Genomic DNA, 14,195 nt, shown 5'->3' with positions numbered 1-14,195 from the left:
CCCTAGCTGAGCCACGCCTGGATATGATTTAAAAGTAAAACAATTGATTCAGTTTTCACTCTGTCACTGATTTATGTTTGAGAGAATGAAATGAGATGCCTTTAATACTGACTCTCCGTATATTAAGTTTGTAGGCTCCAAAATCCTACAAGGTACATTTAACCATTCTCTAGTAAAGCTTAATCCATAAGCCATTGCTCTAGATCGATGGAGAAGTTTCAGCTAAATGATCCAAATCCAAAACAATGAATAAATACTCACAAGTCCCGAGCTTCCTGTGTCATCATACCATAATAACCGTCCAGGATATCACGAAATCTCTCTTCAGGCCTTCAAAATGCAATTGGCGGATTCAAAATTAGACAGATAATGATTCAAGTCTTTACAGGAGATCACTTAGACTGACCTTGAAGTTTGAAAAACTAAAGCTTCTTGTTGTTGATCAGCTTGAAGCTTTAGTTTGTATTGTTGGCACTAAAATAAAGAAGAAGAATCATCCTCGGTCATTTATTCTAAACCTCGTATTTAAAAAATAAGGGTAACTTTAACGCTTCAACTCACAGGTAAAACTTCACATAATTCCATTGGATAGAGCTATAAAAATGATTTGATTTTAGTTCATTAATCTTCTAAGCTATTTATGATTGAAAGATTTAAAGTAAGACTTACAGCTCTCTTATTGGCAGATGTTTGTATGGTTGGGAAATGCGGTCCTTGAAGTTCAATACCGTGATGCTTTTGAAAGAATCCCTAAAATTGACCGAAAGGAAACAAAAATGAGAAGAAAATTGAAGCAACGGATAAATCAAAGATATTTAACACACTTGAACGGTTTGTTCACCCTCTTCGGTCTCAAACCTTTCAGTTGCACTACTTGAGCCGAAACCCTGCAAGAGATTCAAACAAATTGATTAGCTTTATATTGAACATTTGAATTTGAGAACAACTTACATAAATTGATCTGATAATCCCTGGATCATTAGGATTACGTTTGATTCGAATTCTCAATCTTCTTACGACCCGAAGCAAACTTCTCTTCCTATCATCTCGTAGATCTGCGAGATCTCTAGGGCTACATTTAAGTATCTTAGCTGATACGTCAACTAAACAACCTGGCTCAATAAAAGCTGCGCAGGTGGAGTCGACCGAGAGTAATAAATTGTTAGGTGGGCTGTTGGTGGAAGTGTTGGTGCCGACACGTAGATTGGCCATATATCCTCCTGAAGAAAAAAATGAAAATTGTCAAGTTGATCAGTCTTCATCAAACTTTGAGATGTATATATAATACATATATATGTGTAGAATATGTTGCTTACTCTTCAAGACCACCCCGCCAGAGATCGGTCTATCATTACCACCATGCGGAAAAACGGCTCTATTAGTCGAAAAACTTCGACCTTCTTCTGAATTGATAGGATATTTGATTGCAATATTTAAAGCTTGGAATAATTGTCTAGCTTTATTTAATGATGAAAGTTTATCTTCATCTGTTTTTCCTGCAAATCTGGGATGTTGAGCACCTAGAAGTAAATTGGCGAGATCGGATCCTATCATCACGTCTCCTTTGATCGGCGTCAACTATAATGATAATTTTTGAAACAGCCATTAGTTGGTTCTCAATCTCCGTGATTGAAGTCTACAATCTTACTTACGGTGTATTTGAAGACATTATCCTTTTCGTTGGCTTTCTTTGCGTTCACCTGAAATCAGAGTGAGAAAAAATAACCAGTCAGCTAATTTTGGATTTCGAGTTTAGAACAAAAAAAACGTACCTCTCCTGTAAGTGATTCTTTCGGAATGTCTGCATGACTAAATGCCAATTTATCGCCATCGAAAACGGTGTAAATTGGAGGAGATCTCTCTTTCAAGATCTCAAAGATCTTTATGAAAACTCGCTTTCGTAAGACCACAGGTGGCGACCAGTCTTTTGCATCAGTCATATGCACCTTTCGATCAAAAAGGAAAGATTCGCTCAGTATCAATAACTTATTGATCACAGTTGAAAGACTTGATAACTACATACCGAGTATTGAAAGATTGACTGCTTGGGAAATGGACCCATCAATCCGACTCTGAAGACGTTACAAGATACAGAACTGGTCTTGAATGCCGCACTGAAAATGAAAATCAACGAGATAGAAAGATAATCAATGCAAACGTTTATAAGAAAGTGCCTTTACTACATAACTAAAATATCTGCACACCTTCCAAATCCAGGTCGAGACATGGGAATTTCAACCGACGAAGACATCCTCAACAAAAAAAGGTTTGAAATAAAATCCTAGCAGACTATTATGGAGAGATCTTAATCTAAGACTAGGCAGAAGACGATATCTGGAAACTTGATTTTTTTCAAAATCAAAATTCTTCAGACTCAGAAGAGAACTTGATGGGACTTGCTCGAGATCTTTTCATCAGAACTTCACGATCTTTTATATGCCAATTTACCCCATCTCCACTTGCAGCGCTTCGAATCTTTGCTCTTCTCTCATTGGTCAGAGATTGTTTCACAAATTTGGTTTTACGCGTTCAAGATATCAACTGGTGATTATTTGCTTCCTTCGTATCAGGATAGTCGCGTTTGAACAAGGTTGTATCTTATGACGCGTTCTAGAAAGGGCAAGGGGAATGACCGAATTGAATCCATATCAATATATGTATGAAGTCAATCTGAGTGGAGAAATATATATATAATAGGTACGTACACCGATTTCGGACCGCGATTCTTGAAATCGAATGCTATAGTAATGAAGGAATGTTTATATTCATTGAAACTTTCTGCTTCTGTTCTCAAACGTATATCTCAAAGGTTTGATGTTGTTTGATTCCTCCAAATCATTGAACATAGCTTCTGTACTTTTAACATGCAGGTTTTGAATTGGATTGCTGAGAGTTTGATAAAAATGGTCATGAATCAATACAAAGCTGCATAGTAACAACTCATCCTTGATCAAAAGGTCTCGGCTTCACATTATGTCCTGTTTTTTTCCCGTTAAGTTCGAGAATTGACGCGACCATCCGAAGCGGATCGTTTATAGTTCTTTGTCGTTTACATTTCTCGGCCGCGTTTTGGTTGCCGTTTTTCTAGCGATACGCCCAAACTTACATAGTTGGTGGTTAGGCGGCTACATACTCGGGCGGGGGACTTTGATAAGTTTAGGTCCAGCGTTGGGACTTAGTTAAGTTTGGGATACGCCACCAAAAATGATTTGTGAAAAAAGCTGAGATTTCTCTTGCTCTTGGTCACCCAACCAGACTCCCAGTCTCTTGACAAGTGGTGTGTTTTTTGGACTAATATCAAGTTTGGAGCATTCATATTACTTCTTTGAAGATTTAAATCCCTAAGATTTCTGCATGTTAACTTTTGCAAAACAATCATTATCAACAGAGATCCATCAAGATTGATTGTTCAATTGAGAGAATTGATCCCGATTTTTGAAGCTCATCATAAGGAAATCAACAAACCCAATAAAACCCTTCCATCTCTCTCTTGTTTTTCGTTACATAAATTGATTCTCTTACAAAACAAATTCAAAATTGATCATAACTTAAAATGTTCAAACTTGAAAAAAAAACGATTCAAAATAACAAAGAGATCTCGATCAATTATATATAACTTAATTGCCACCCAATATATATTCAATAGCAGCTTCAACATTTCCACCACTAGCTTGTAAAGCTCTGATGTTTTGACGCGCGTCCTATTGATCATTCAAAAAAAATGACACAAAAACAAAAATATCAACTTAGATTTCTATCAATGGTGTCGATGATCCTTTAGAAAAAAACGTACTGAGAAACCCATGCCTTGTAATTGAGTGAGTTGAACTTCGAATCGTTCTTCCGGTGGTCTCGAATCTGCAGGTTGACTAGGAGGAAGACCTAATCCACCAAACATCCCCGGCATCCCCGTCATTCCGGGCATTCCACCACCACCACCACCAGCAGCCATCTGCTGCATAGCCATTTGACCAAGCGGTGTGTTCATAAATGCAAACGGGTCCATTCCGCCTAATCCTGCAGCGGCTGTATCATTGTTTGACCCCGGCGTAGTAGTAGCACCAGGGGTAGTACCAGTTTGAGCACCTGCACCTGCTTGAGCTCCGAGTGCAGCAGCTATCGGATTAACGCCTGGTGTTGTTCCTGCCCCACCAGCTGGGGCTCCCATCCCTGGCATTCCTGGAAAACCCATCATGTTTCCCATTCCACCTGAATTACCCACCATACCTTGCATTTCTCTCATCATATCAGGATTGGTAATCAGTTGTCGAAAAAATGGAGATCGCATCATTTCTCGAACTTGTGGTCCCATTGATCGTAATCGAGGATCGCTAGCAATCTAAGCAAATTTCGAATTATCAGAAAAAAATTGACCATTCAGTAAGTCTATATGGATCTTGGGTTAGGAATGATTGATTAACGGACCATTTGATCAACTACCGCTGGATCTTCTAACATCCTCGTTATACTTTGTATCACTTGAGGATTATCCATCATGTTCATTGCCATATTAGGATCATTATGATCTACAAATTAAAAGATCAAATGTCAATGTGATTCGTGAGAAATGAATTGCCACTAGATCATCAATGAAGACATATTTTTGAAAAAGAAGGAAATCAAACTAAACTGATGCCCATATCCGCAAATGGATTAAAAGCAGGAATTTGATTGGTAGCATTTAAAAGTGGTGCTAAAGGATTACCCGAGATTTGTTGACCGGCATTCAAATTAGTAGGGATTTGTTGAGTACTTGAACTTGAAGTTTGAGGTTTAGGAGATCCTTTAACCATATGAATCGAATGACCTGATTGAATTTTATATTCAGATAAGATTGATTCATCTTTTAATACACGACCCGAATAGATCACTTTACAAAAAGACCAGAAAAGATATATCAATTGAGAGCTTATAATGAATCCAATAGAACTAGATGGGTGTTTTGATCATCGACTTACATCTCTGACTTTCAGGTAAAACTTTAGGATCAGTGATTTCTGATATCAATTTCTTTAGATCTAAGACCGTTTTTGAAGTACTAATCGATAATGATAATTTGGAATCACCAGGCGCTTTGATATTCAATGAGATCGTATCTGATGCAGAAGTAGGATCTGAAGTGCTAGTTTCTTGATTCGAAGCTGGATTTGATTCTGAGGCCATGATGATGATGATGATGAATAAAGAATGGTTTGATGGTTCTGTGTGGTTGTGACTCTTAATGGCTCTTGACCAATTCCGATCAACAGGAGTGACGCATACAATGATACATGTGGCCTTGGTGATCGGTACCGGATAGTCATGTGATGTACGGTACATTTTGTCGGTTTCACTTCAAGTTTTCTGCAAATTTGACAAGAGCTGCCATTTGCATCTGGAATCTATTTGAAGGTGAGTCCAAATGACCATTCTCTTAGCTTTGATCTTCAAGTCAAACATTGAATTGGATTGGTGGTTCATTTTTGACAAGTTATACCCTGAAGTGAAGAAAATAGGAATTCTTGACAAGGTATCAATGAAAATTTGGTAAGTTGAAACCATTTTCCTAATTTTGCATTGCTCATGTTGCTAAACCTGATTTGATATTGTCTTGGTTTTGAAATAAAACAGAAGAACGAACGATCCTTTAATTCTAAAAAATAAAATTTGCTCAGAAGAGATGAAGCCGTGAATGAAAATTTAAGAAAACTTCAAACCAAAAGAAATCGCGGTCTTGAAATTGAAGGAAAAGAAATTTCTGAAAATTTCTTCGAGAACAGAAGTAAAAATGCTGGGAAGGAATTTAAAAAGAAATCAAAGGATCGAACTTCGGCATTTTAACTTGCATCAGAACAAATCATTCCAATCGAACCTCAGAAGCCAATTCATACATCACTCAACAAAATCCCAAGATGAATACCCAGAAACCAACGACTTACAAACCCAACCCACCAAACTATCAAACTTGGCAAAACTAGCATTCACAAGAATAAGCATAATCAAATTACCTACTACATTAATTGAAGGAGTCCAATCGATCATCAATTCAATAAAACATAAATCAACCATTAGAACTTCAGCACAATCTTTCTATTCTCGTTATAGACTTTTATCATCACAACATTCAATTAACAAATCAAAAACAGAATTAAGATTAGAACTTGAAGAATCCAAAGCAAATCCAAATTTAAAAACCATTTCAGAAACAACGATTAAACCTAAATTAAAAACTAATTATGATCATTTAGAAACGATTTCATTTTCAGCTGGAGTCATGCCATCGACTTATGGTGCAACCTTAAGAGTCTTGATTGAATTAAACCAAAAACTTTTATTACAGAAAAATATAGATTTCAATCATGATGAAAGTATCAAAATGATCGATTTCGGATCTGGTACGGGAGCAGTGGCTTGGGCAGCAAAAGAAGTTTGGAAAAATTCAAAGATTGATTATTATGGACTTGAGAAATCGAGTAGTATGATTTGGTTGAGTGATCATTTACTTAATCCTACTAATGAAAACGATCATGATACTTCTACAACAGAATCCGATCTGAATGATCAGATCCACGATGATTCGATTAATTCTAAATCGAACCTTCAGACTTCATTTCATCGTCTTTCAATATCTCCGCATAAATTAGACAATAGGAGGAAATTGAGTACAGATGAAAAATTGTTGGAAGAGTTAGAAAAGTTAGAGAAAGAAGAGAAAGAATTTCAAGAAGCAGATGAAAACACTAAATCAATCGAATCCAAAATTACAGAAGAAGATACCCTAAGTTCAATCCAATCAAAAATCAAAAACAAACAAAATCTAATAGCAATCATGTCATTTACATTAAGTGATTTACCAAATGAAGAATCAAGACGACAAGCTATCTTACAACTATGGAAAACAGGAGCCAAAACTATGATAATTATAGATAGAGGTACACCATCAGGATTTCAATTAATTTCAATGGCTCGACAACAATTATTAAATCTAGGAAAACGAAGTTCAATAAGCCAAGAATCTTCATGGATCTTAGCACCTTGTTCTCACGATTTGATTTGTCCATTAATTGGATCTAAACATTTTTGTCATTTCTCTCAAAGAATTCAAAGACCTAAATTCTTAAAAGTTACTAAACATACTTTGATTGATGAAGAAGATTGTAAATTTTCTTATGTGATTGTTAGAAGAGGTTTAAGAGATGAATGTAAGTTTGATGAAGGTAGATTTAGTTTGGATGATCAGGTTGTTGAAGTTGATGATATCAAGATGGGTTCGAGCGATCAAGTGATTGAATCAAATCAAGTTGAAGACCATCAAGTTCAAAGTAATCCAGTTAATTGGCCAAGAATTATCTTACCACCACATAAAAAGAAAGGACATGTAATCTTAGATGTATGTTCATCAAGTGGTAAGTGTCGGTTTTTTTTCACCTTCTTTATGAAAGAAATTCCAAATTGATCAAAGAGTGTTTTTTTCTTGGTTTGAATAGGTCAAATTGAAAGAATGACAATACCTAAATCACAAGGTAAATCAGATTATTATGATGCAAGAAAATCACATTGGGGAGATTCGTGGCCACATGGATCTAAAAAAGTTCCATTAGTTAAAGAAATCAAGAAAGTCATTAAAAAAAGTATATAACTACTAAGCTGTAAATAATTAAAATTTGAACCTATTTAATAAAATTGAAAATGGAAATGTTAATTGGAGTGATCTTTGTTGTGATTTTCTTGCAAGGTGTTTTTTTGTTGGATAAGATTACCGTAACTTCAACAAAGATTGATTTCTATAAAAGCCTTGCTGTTGTACAGAACCTTATTTTTCTGACCGGGATTTGTGGCTCTACTAATTTGGGGAATATAGAAGACGTAAGACCTGCAACATTGCTTTCTGTCTGAATGATCATCATATTTCGGTTCGATGAGTTGATGAGACGTTGCCTTAAGATCCATCTTAAGTCTAATATTAAGTGTTTTGACTTCAAATTGGATGTTGTATTTAGTCATGTGATCTGATCGATGAAACGCCAAAGTGATGATGTTCTATTTTGAATATTACCACTCAACTTTACTTCAACTTTCGATTTCAACAAACATCGTCATAGGAATCAAAATCAAGAGAAATTACTCAAAATTGAAATGAAGAATTTAAAGAATTAAAACCCAACCTTTCGACTTGAACAACCAAAAACAAAACTTGATCGGCATTTAACCAAAGAAAACAAATCTTAAAGCTCAAATCACTCAGGCTCTATTGAACGATGGTCAAAAGATTAGTATTCAAATGTTTTAAAAGTTTTGAGAAGTTAAGTAATCGATTGATATCAAAAACAGGACCATTCTTTGTTGTTTTAGCGTTAAGTTTAATCACGATTTCAAATATAACTTATTTTGAAGTGATCTTTTATCATCAATTTTTAAAATCAACTTCAAATCCAATCTATACAATTTTAATACTTTTCTTTAGTTTATATTTAAGTTTTTGTTTATTATTTTATTATTTTCTTTCTTTTTTAGTTGAACCTGGTTCGATTCTAACAAATCATCATCAGCAACCACAAAATCATACTTTTCGGTTCAACTTTCTTTCGAGTAATAGGTTTAGGAAGTCTACTTTAACTTATCAAAATCAAAAAATAATTAATTCGATCAATAAACATTCAAATCAATCTTCATCAAACAAAAAATCAATACCACACCAGCAAGAGCAACCATCAACGACTACACCACCACCACCACCACCACCAAGAAGATGTACGAAATGTTTGATGACTCATCCTGAACTTTCAATACCGCCTCTCAAACCTCCAAGAGCTCACCATTGTCGAATATGTGGTGTTTGTTGGCTTAAATATGATCATCAGTAAGTTGCACAAAATTTAAAATATTGGATTCGAAGATATCATTGACTATCTGTGGACTTGTTACTTTTTTTTTCAAAGTTGTCCTTGTGAGTAATTTTGTATAATTGCAAACCGATTTCAAAATAGTTTGTATGCGTACTTTCGAGACTGATTCCAATGTATACTTTTTTACATTTTGTTAGGGATTAATCAATGTGTTGGATTACATAATGAACGATACTTTTTATTATTCTTGTGCGAGCTTTCCAATTTTTCTCAACAGATTTTTAATCAAATCCTTCAAAGGATTCTAATCAAATCTTTGAATTCTTTAAATTTTATGAAATTTGGTTAATGAATGCATCAATAGGGTTTATATGACAATTTCTAATATTTGGGTAACTTATTGGGGTTGGACATCGTTTTTGATTAGTACGAATTTTAATTCAAAAGTAAGTCAAACCTTCAACTGAAATGCTAACCCTTTTTTTTCTGTGAAATTGGTTGATCAATTGGTGTGTTGTATTTTTATATAGTGGGAGTTTAATTCACCTAGACTTTTTGTGATTTTAACTTGGGTATTAAATTTAGTGATTGGAATCACAGTAGGAATTATGATGAGTTGGCAATTAATTTTGATTGGTAAAGGTGAAAGTAGTGTAGAATCCAGTGATAATGGTACAGTCAAAAATTCTCTTTTTTCTAATATTTTTCATACTGGATATTGATATTTTGATTTTGAAAAATAGAATATTATTCAAACTTATTGAAGAAAAGAGGATTAGTTAAGTTTTTTCTCCACACCTTTTTTCATCCACTTTCAAAAACTAAAGTTGACATTTGTTTTTGATGATAGAAATTTAAACATCCATATGATTTAGGTATAAAGCAAAACTTTATAGAATTTTTTAATTTAAGACATCAGAAGTGGTATACAGTTTTGATACCTAAAATTGTTTTACCTTCTACAAATGGTTGGCAATGGATCAAAAGAGATGATTGGAATCAATCAGAGTACAATGACTTTATTAAATTTAGTGATGAATTGACTGATGAAGAAGAGGATGATAACTAATTGCTTGCTGCTCTATTGGTTTTTTTATGAGTTGGTGTTTCGCTTTGATGTTTTATTGAACAATGGCATTTCTTATCTTTGATGTATGGATTAATTTTTCTTAATTAAGTTATTGTGATTTGAGGTTATGTTTTTGAAATGTAACCAATTCATCAGATTTGGTCTTTGGGGAATGTGGTGTGAAGTGGATCAGGTTGGAAGTGAAATGATGGGTTCAAACTTTACAAGAAAGATCAAGGTCCAATCTTGCAAGTTGCACTCGGGTGACAGACTGACAGTGATTGCAGGTCCGTTCTATGTACAAGCATATTTTACATGCTCATCTCTATACTCTGACCGTCATGAAACCCAGATCAAGATTCCAAAACAGCGCATATATCCACATCGACACGAACTTGGTCAACAACTCAAACCTCAACGGCGTCCATTTGGTTTATTGGCGAGCTCTCACATCCTCCAATCATACGACAATGTAGAATGACTATCGGTTGGATTACCCTGGATCTCCATCTCAATCAACTTACATAGCGGAATTCGCAAACCCCGTGATATTGTAAGTCTGACTGTAACCTGGTTTCATCACCTATCTGTAAACTGACCAATGGTATATCTCATTTGCGTTATCAGGAAAGAAAGGAATATGGGGGAAGATCAAATATCACTCATGACAAGCCATCAGTTGATCACCCTATGGACACATCGTCTCCTTGGATCTAAATGCATCGGCCAACCATAACACAAGCACTGGATCGAGCGCCCAGGGCCAGAGGATGTTATAAAATAACCTGGCTCGAGACGGATGCTGATCCAACAGTTTCGATTCCTGGTGGTCATGATGAATTCAATAGGCTAAACCACAAGTCAATCGCTTGAAAAGGACCAACGCTAAAGGGGTGATAAACAAAGGAGAGAAACACGGATTGTCGGAAGCAGCTGCGAAAAAACGGAGAAAGTCGCGATGGAAAAGTTTTCTTTGTAAATCATATGTATTTCACTGACTGTAAGTTGGCTTGCTTTTTCTTCTTGCGCTAATGTGGTCAATATCATCTACTCATGTTCCGCACACTTTACTCATATTTGTAATTCAGAACCATCTAAACAAGGACTTACAGCTTCAAGCTCAATGCAAATCTAATCACGAAGTGGGATTATACGAAGCAGTTTTTCAATAGGATAGGATGACAAATATATCACGATGAGAGAGCAAGAGGGAGGGGTTTAGAGAGGGGTTCATATAGGAAGGTTTATTGAATATCCTCTTCTTACCGATCTTCCACATGTAAAGTGTTTGTTGTCATGTTCTTTTCAATTTCACAAAGAAACAACGACTATAGAAATTGTTCAATAACCTTTTTGAATTTCGCATATTGTACCTTACAGAGTTTCACCGTTGTAGCCTTGTCATGGAATCATCGACTTCCTCGGTTGTCACCTTTGAAATGCATCCCCATTGGGTCACTTTTATCTTGGTTCCACGAGATATAACGATTTCATATTAATTGACAACTCAAAGATTGATGTTTACTACATTTAATTAAAGTGAAAGATACAAGATCACGATTTTGTATGAGGACTGATGCCACCAATACCAAATCAGAATGACTAAACAGATAGAAGTAGCTGCACACGAATGATGGTATCGGAATTGTGACATGAAATACTCCTTAGAGGTTGAGTCACAGAGAACTACCAAGAAAACCGTCGAAATGTAGAGGTTTGAAGCAAAAATTTCGAAATCTTATTGGTATTTGGTTCTTTCTGCTTCGATAATACTGTGATAAAATTACATCTTTGAAGTCAATGCAAAGCTGGATATCACGCCGGAGGTCTCCATACGATAGGTTGACAGAACATCAAGAGAAAGGTGAAGATATGGCTGGTTTTGATCACGACGATTTCAAACATGCAAAGTAATGTGTATCGCAACTGTCTTATTGTTTCTCATACGAACGGAAGGAAGTTTCAAAATAACTGATCTGAATGTTGCGGGGCCTAGTCTACAGATTCGTCCGGTGTAGGTCCATGACGGACAATACGATTCCCTACGCTATCTACGAAATAGTTCTCAATACAATGAGTTGAACATTAAGACAGGGAAGAAAATGTGGCTGGGTTTGCGAAGAACGATTTCAACGATGTAAAGTAATAGGTATCGTAACTGTCTTACTTTTTCTCATACAACCGGGACTGAGGGAATCTTGGGATGAATGTTTGGAATATCGCGTGATGTAGCCTACAGAGTCTCCTCTTTGTAGCCTTATGACGGACAACACGATTCTCTACGTTATCTATATTGGGAGGCACACATTTGGGTCACTTATCTCTGTGGAAATCAAAACGGACTCTGGGACGTAGTTAATTGAAAAATGAATAACAAGTCAAGAATCGACATCTAGCGCGTTTGGTAAAAGCAATTGGACTCTGGGGAGGGTAGCAAAAGTAACATCCAATAATTATGAGACAGGAGATCACTGCTTTATAATAGAATTTCAATGAAAATTGACTGAAATTTTTTAGAAAAAATTGAACTAGCTCAAAATCTGAATGAGAGTGTGGGAATCGTTACAAAAACACTTCAGAAATCGAGGCACTGCAAACAAGGAGACAGAGATGTAGAGCGAATTGTCAGTATAATGTAGAAAAGTTGAAGAAATTGGAAGAAGTGGAGAATCGGGAGGAAGAGATACATACCTTGATAAACTCAAATTTATTAGACTTCGCGATGTAGAAAAGGACGAGGAGGACCAGGAAGACCACAGTTTGAGGGACCTTCACCTAAAAGCAGTTGTCAAATCAGGAGTTAGTTGAAAGAAAGCTTGATAAAATCATGACAAAAAAGAAGACTAGGAAAGATGACATACCTAGATCAATCACAACAAAATCGGATGGAAGAGTGTTTTGAGGAGTTTGGGTTTGAGGAGTGGGGGAAACAACATCAAGAGGTTTTGGAGTAGGAGCGACTGGACCGAGTTCGATTTCGTTTTCGGTGTCGGAAGAAGACTTCTTTGGAGGGATATCAAGAAGAGAGTAAAGAGTATGTGAATGGAGAAGAGCACAAAGAAGAATGATATAAAAATTTTTAACAATCAATTTTAAGAGAAAGAAAAAAGGAACTTTGTTTGAAGAAAAGATTTTCCAATGGCTCCAGATCAAGATGATGACGGAAAAGAAACTCAAAGGAAAGTAAAGAAAGAGGGTTTTTTTAAAACGATGACCAAAGATGTTAGCCAGATTCATGATGATATGATAAAGAGGTTGAAGAGAAGGATGAAAGTTTGAAGAAAGTGTTGTGAAGGTTTTTTGGTTTTTGGGATGGTCGAGTTGAGTGGTGGTTGAGGTTGAGGAGGGTGAAGGAAGCGTTTTGCAAAAAGTAAGCTTTTTATACTCTAGAAATACAACTGAAGCTGATCGGTCCTTGACATCCCTGTAACAGGCCTCATTAGCATTTTCACATAATATGTATGATAATGCTTAAAATGTATTGGAAGTATCCATTTTTCGTGATCGGCAGTACCAGGTTTTCCTTTGTGATGAGACTGAGCGCTGATCAACATATTTTTTCCAGTTTGTTTGAAGACTGCGATAGCCAAATTGGCGATTGGCAAGAAATTCAGCGTTAATTACGCTTCTCAGTATAATTGGAGATGTTTTCACAAGAAAACAGGTGCCTTCTGGTGAAGTTCTTGAGGTTGGAATAAATGATCTTTTCTGTGTTGTAGAAACAGCTTAAACGAAATCAAATTGATACCACAGGCTCGATTGAACCCTTGGTCAACATAATGGTCAGTGTTTTCCGGCCAAACAACGTGCGAGGTTCTGCATTCAAAGCCTCCAATCCTCTTCAATCCGATAATGACAAGATATAAATACTTTCATCACAGGCTCATTCTTGACAGTGACTTCAACTTTATTCAATTGTAAGAAGTATTTCCTATTTATTAATTCCAAGAAAAAAAATTGCGAACCAAGTTTTCTAATCTCATTTTGGTTTCACTCTTTCAGAATTCACAGGAAATCTATTCATTCCTCGCTATGATATATCAGAGATTTTTTTGCTGCAAAACATGTGCCTTTTGATACGTTCTCGAGGGCGGGTCTGTGTTGCAGAAACAGCTTAAATAAAATCAACCTGATAACACAGGTTTTGAACCCTTGGTCAACACGGTGGTCAGTGTTTTGCGATGAAAGAACGTTCCAGGTGATGCATTTAAAGCCTCTAAACCTCGTCAACCAATTAATTTTACGATAATATTACTTCCATAACATGATCATTTTTCGACAGTCCGCTTCACGTTGTATAA

The 14,195-nt window shown here is 35.9% G+C and overlaps 3 protein-coding genes across 3 annotated transcripts; 2 read left to right on the top strand and 1 right to left on the bottom strand.

The window, feature by feature from the left end:
* Window positions 1-3,617: 3,617 nt before the first annotated feature.
* On the bottom strand, window positions 3,618-5,163 carry MELLADRAFT_112416 (uncharacterized protein; the record flags this gene model as incomplete). The annotated part of the gene is made up of 5 exons (XM_007416877.1): window positions 3,618-3,701; window positions 3,794-4,339; window positions 4,426-4,526; window positions 4,631-4,870; window positions 4,959-5,163. 5 exons carry the CDS (start codon window positions 5,161-5,163, stop codon window positions 3,618-3,620), a joined length of 1,176 nt encoding a protein of 391 aa, XP_007416939.1.
* Window positions 5,164-6,253: 1,090 nt separating this feature from the next.
* MELLADRAFT_94101 (uncharacterized protein) lies at window positions 6,254-7,618 on the top strand (the record flags this gene model as incomplete). Its single annotated transcript, XM_007416866.1, has 2 exons — window positions 6,254-7,385; window positions 7,467-7,618. The coding sequence occupies 2 exons, from the start codon at window positions 6,254-6,256 to the stop codon at window positions 7,616-7,618; spliced, it is 1,284 nt and encodes a 427-aa protein (XP_007416928.1).
* Window positions 7,619-8,237: 619 nt separating this feature from the next.
* MELLADRAFT_94100 (uncharacterized protein) lies at window positions 8,238-9,894 on the top strand (the record flags this gene model as incomplete). The annotated part of the gene is made up of 7 exons (XM_007416865.1): window positions 8,238-8,839; window positions 8,919-8,926; window positions 9,023-9,074; window positions 9,190-9,271; window positions 9,356-9,497; window positions 9,569-9,603; window positions 9,676-9,894. The coding sequence occupies 7 exons, from the start codon at window positions 8,238-8,240 to the stop codon at window positions 9,892-9,894; spliced, it is 1,140 nt and encodes a 379-aa protein (XP_007416927.1).
* Window positions 9,895-14,195: the final 4,301 nt, after the last annotated feature.

This window comes from Melampsora larici-populina (assembly GCF_000204055.1).
Source record: "Melampsora larici-populina 98AG31 unplaced genomic scaffold MELLAscaffold_65, whole genome shotgun sequence".
NCBI classification, from domain to species: Eukaryota; Fungi; Basidiomycota; class Pucciniomycetes; order Pucciniales; family Melampsoraceae; genus Melampsora; species Melampsora laricis-populina.
Note: the sequence above shows the minus strand (reverse complement) of the source record. Positions and strands in the feature narration are given on the sequence as shown.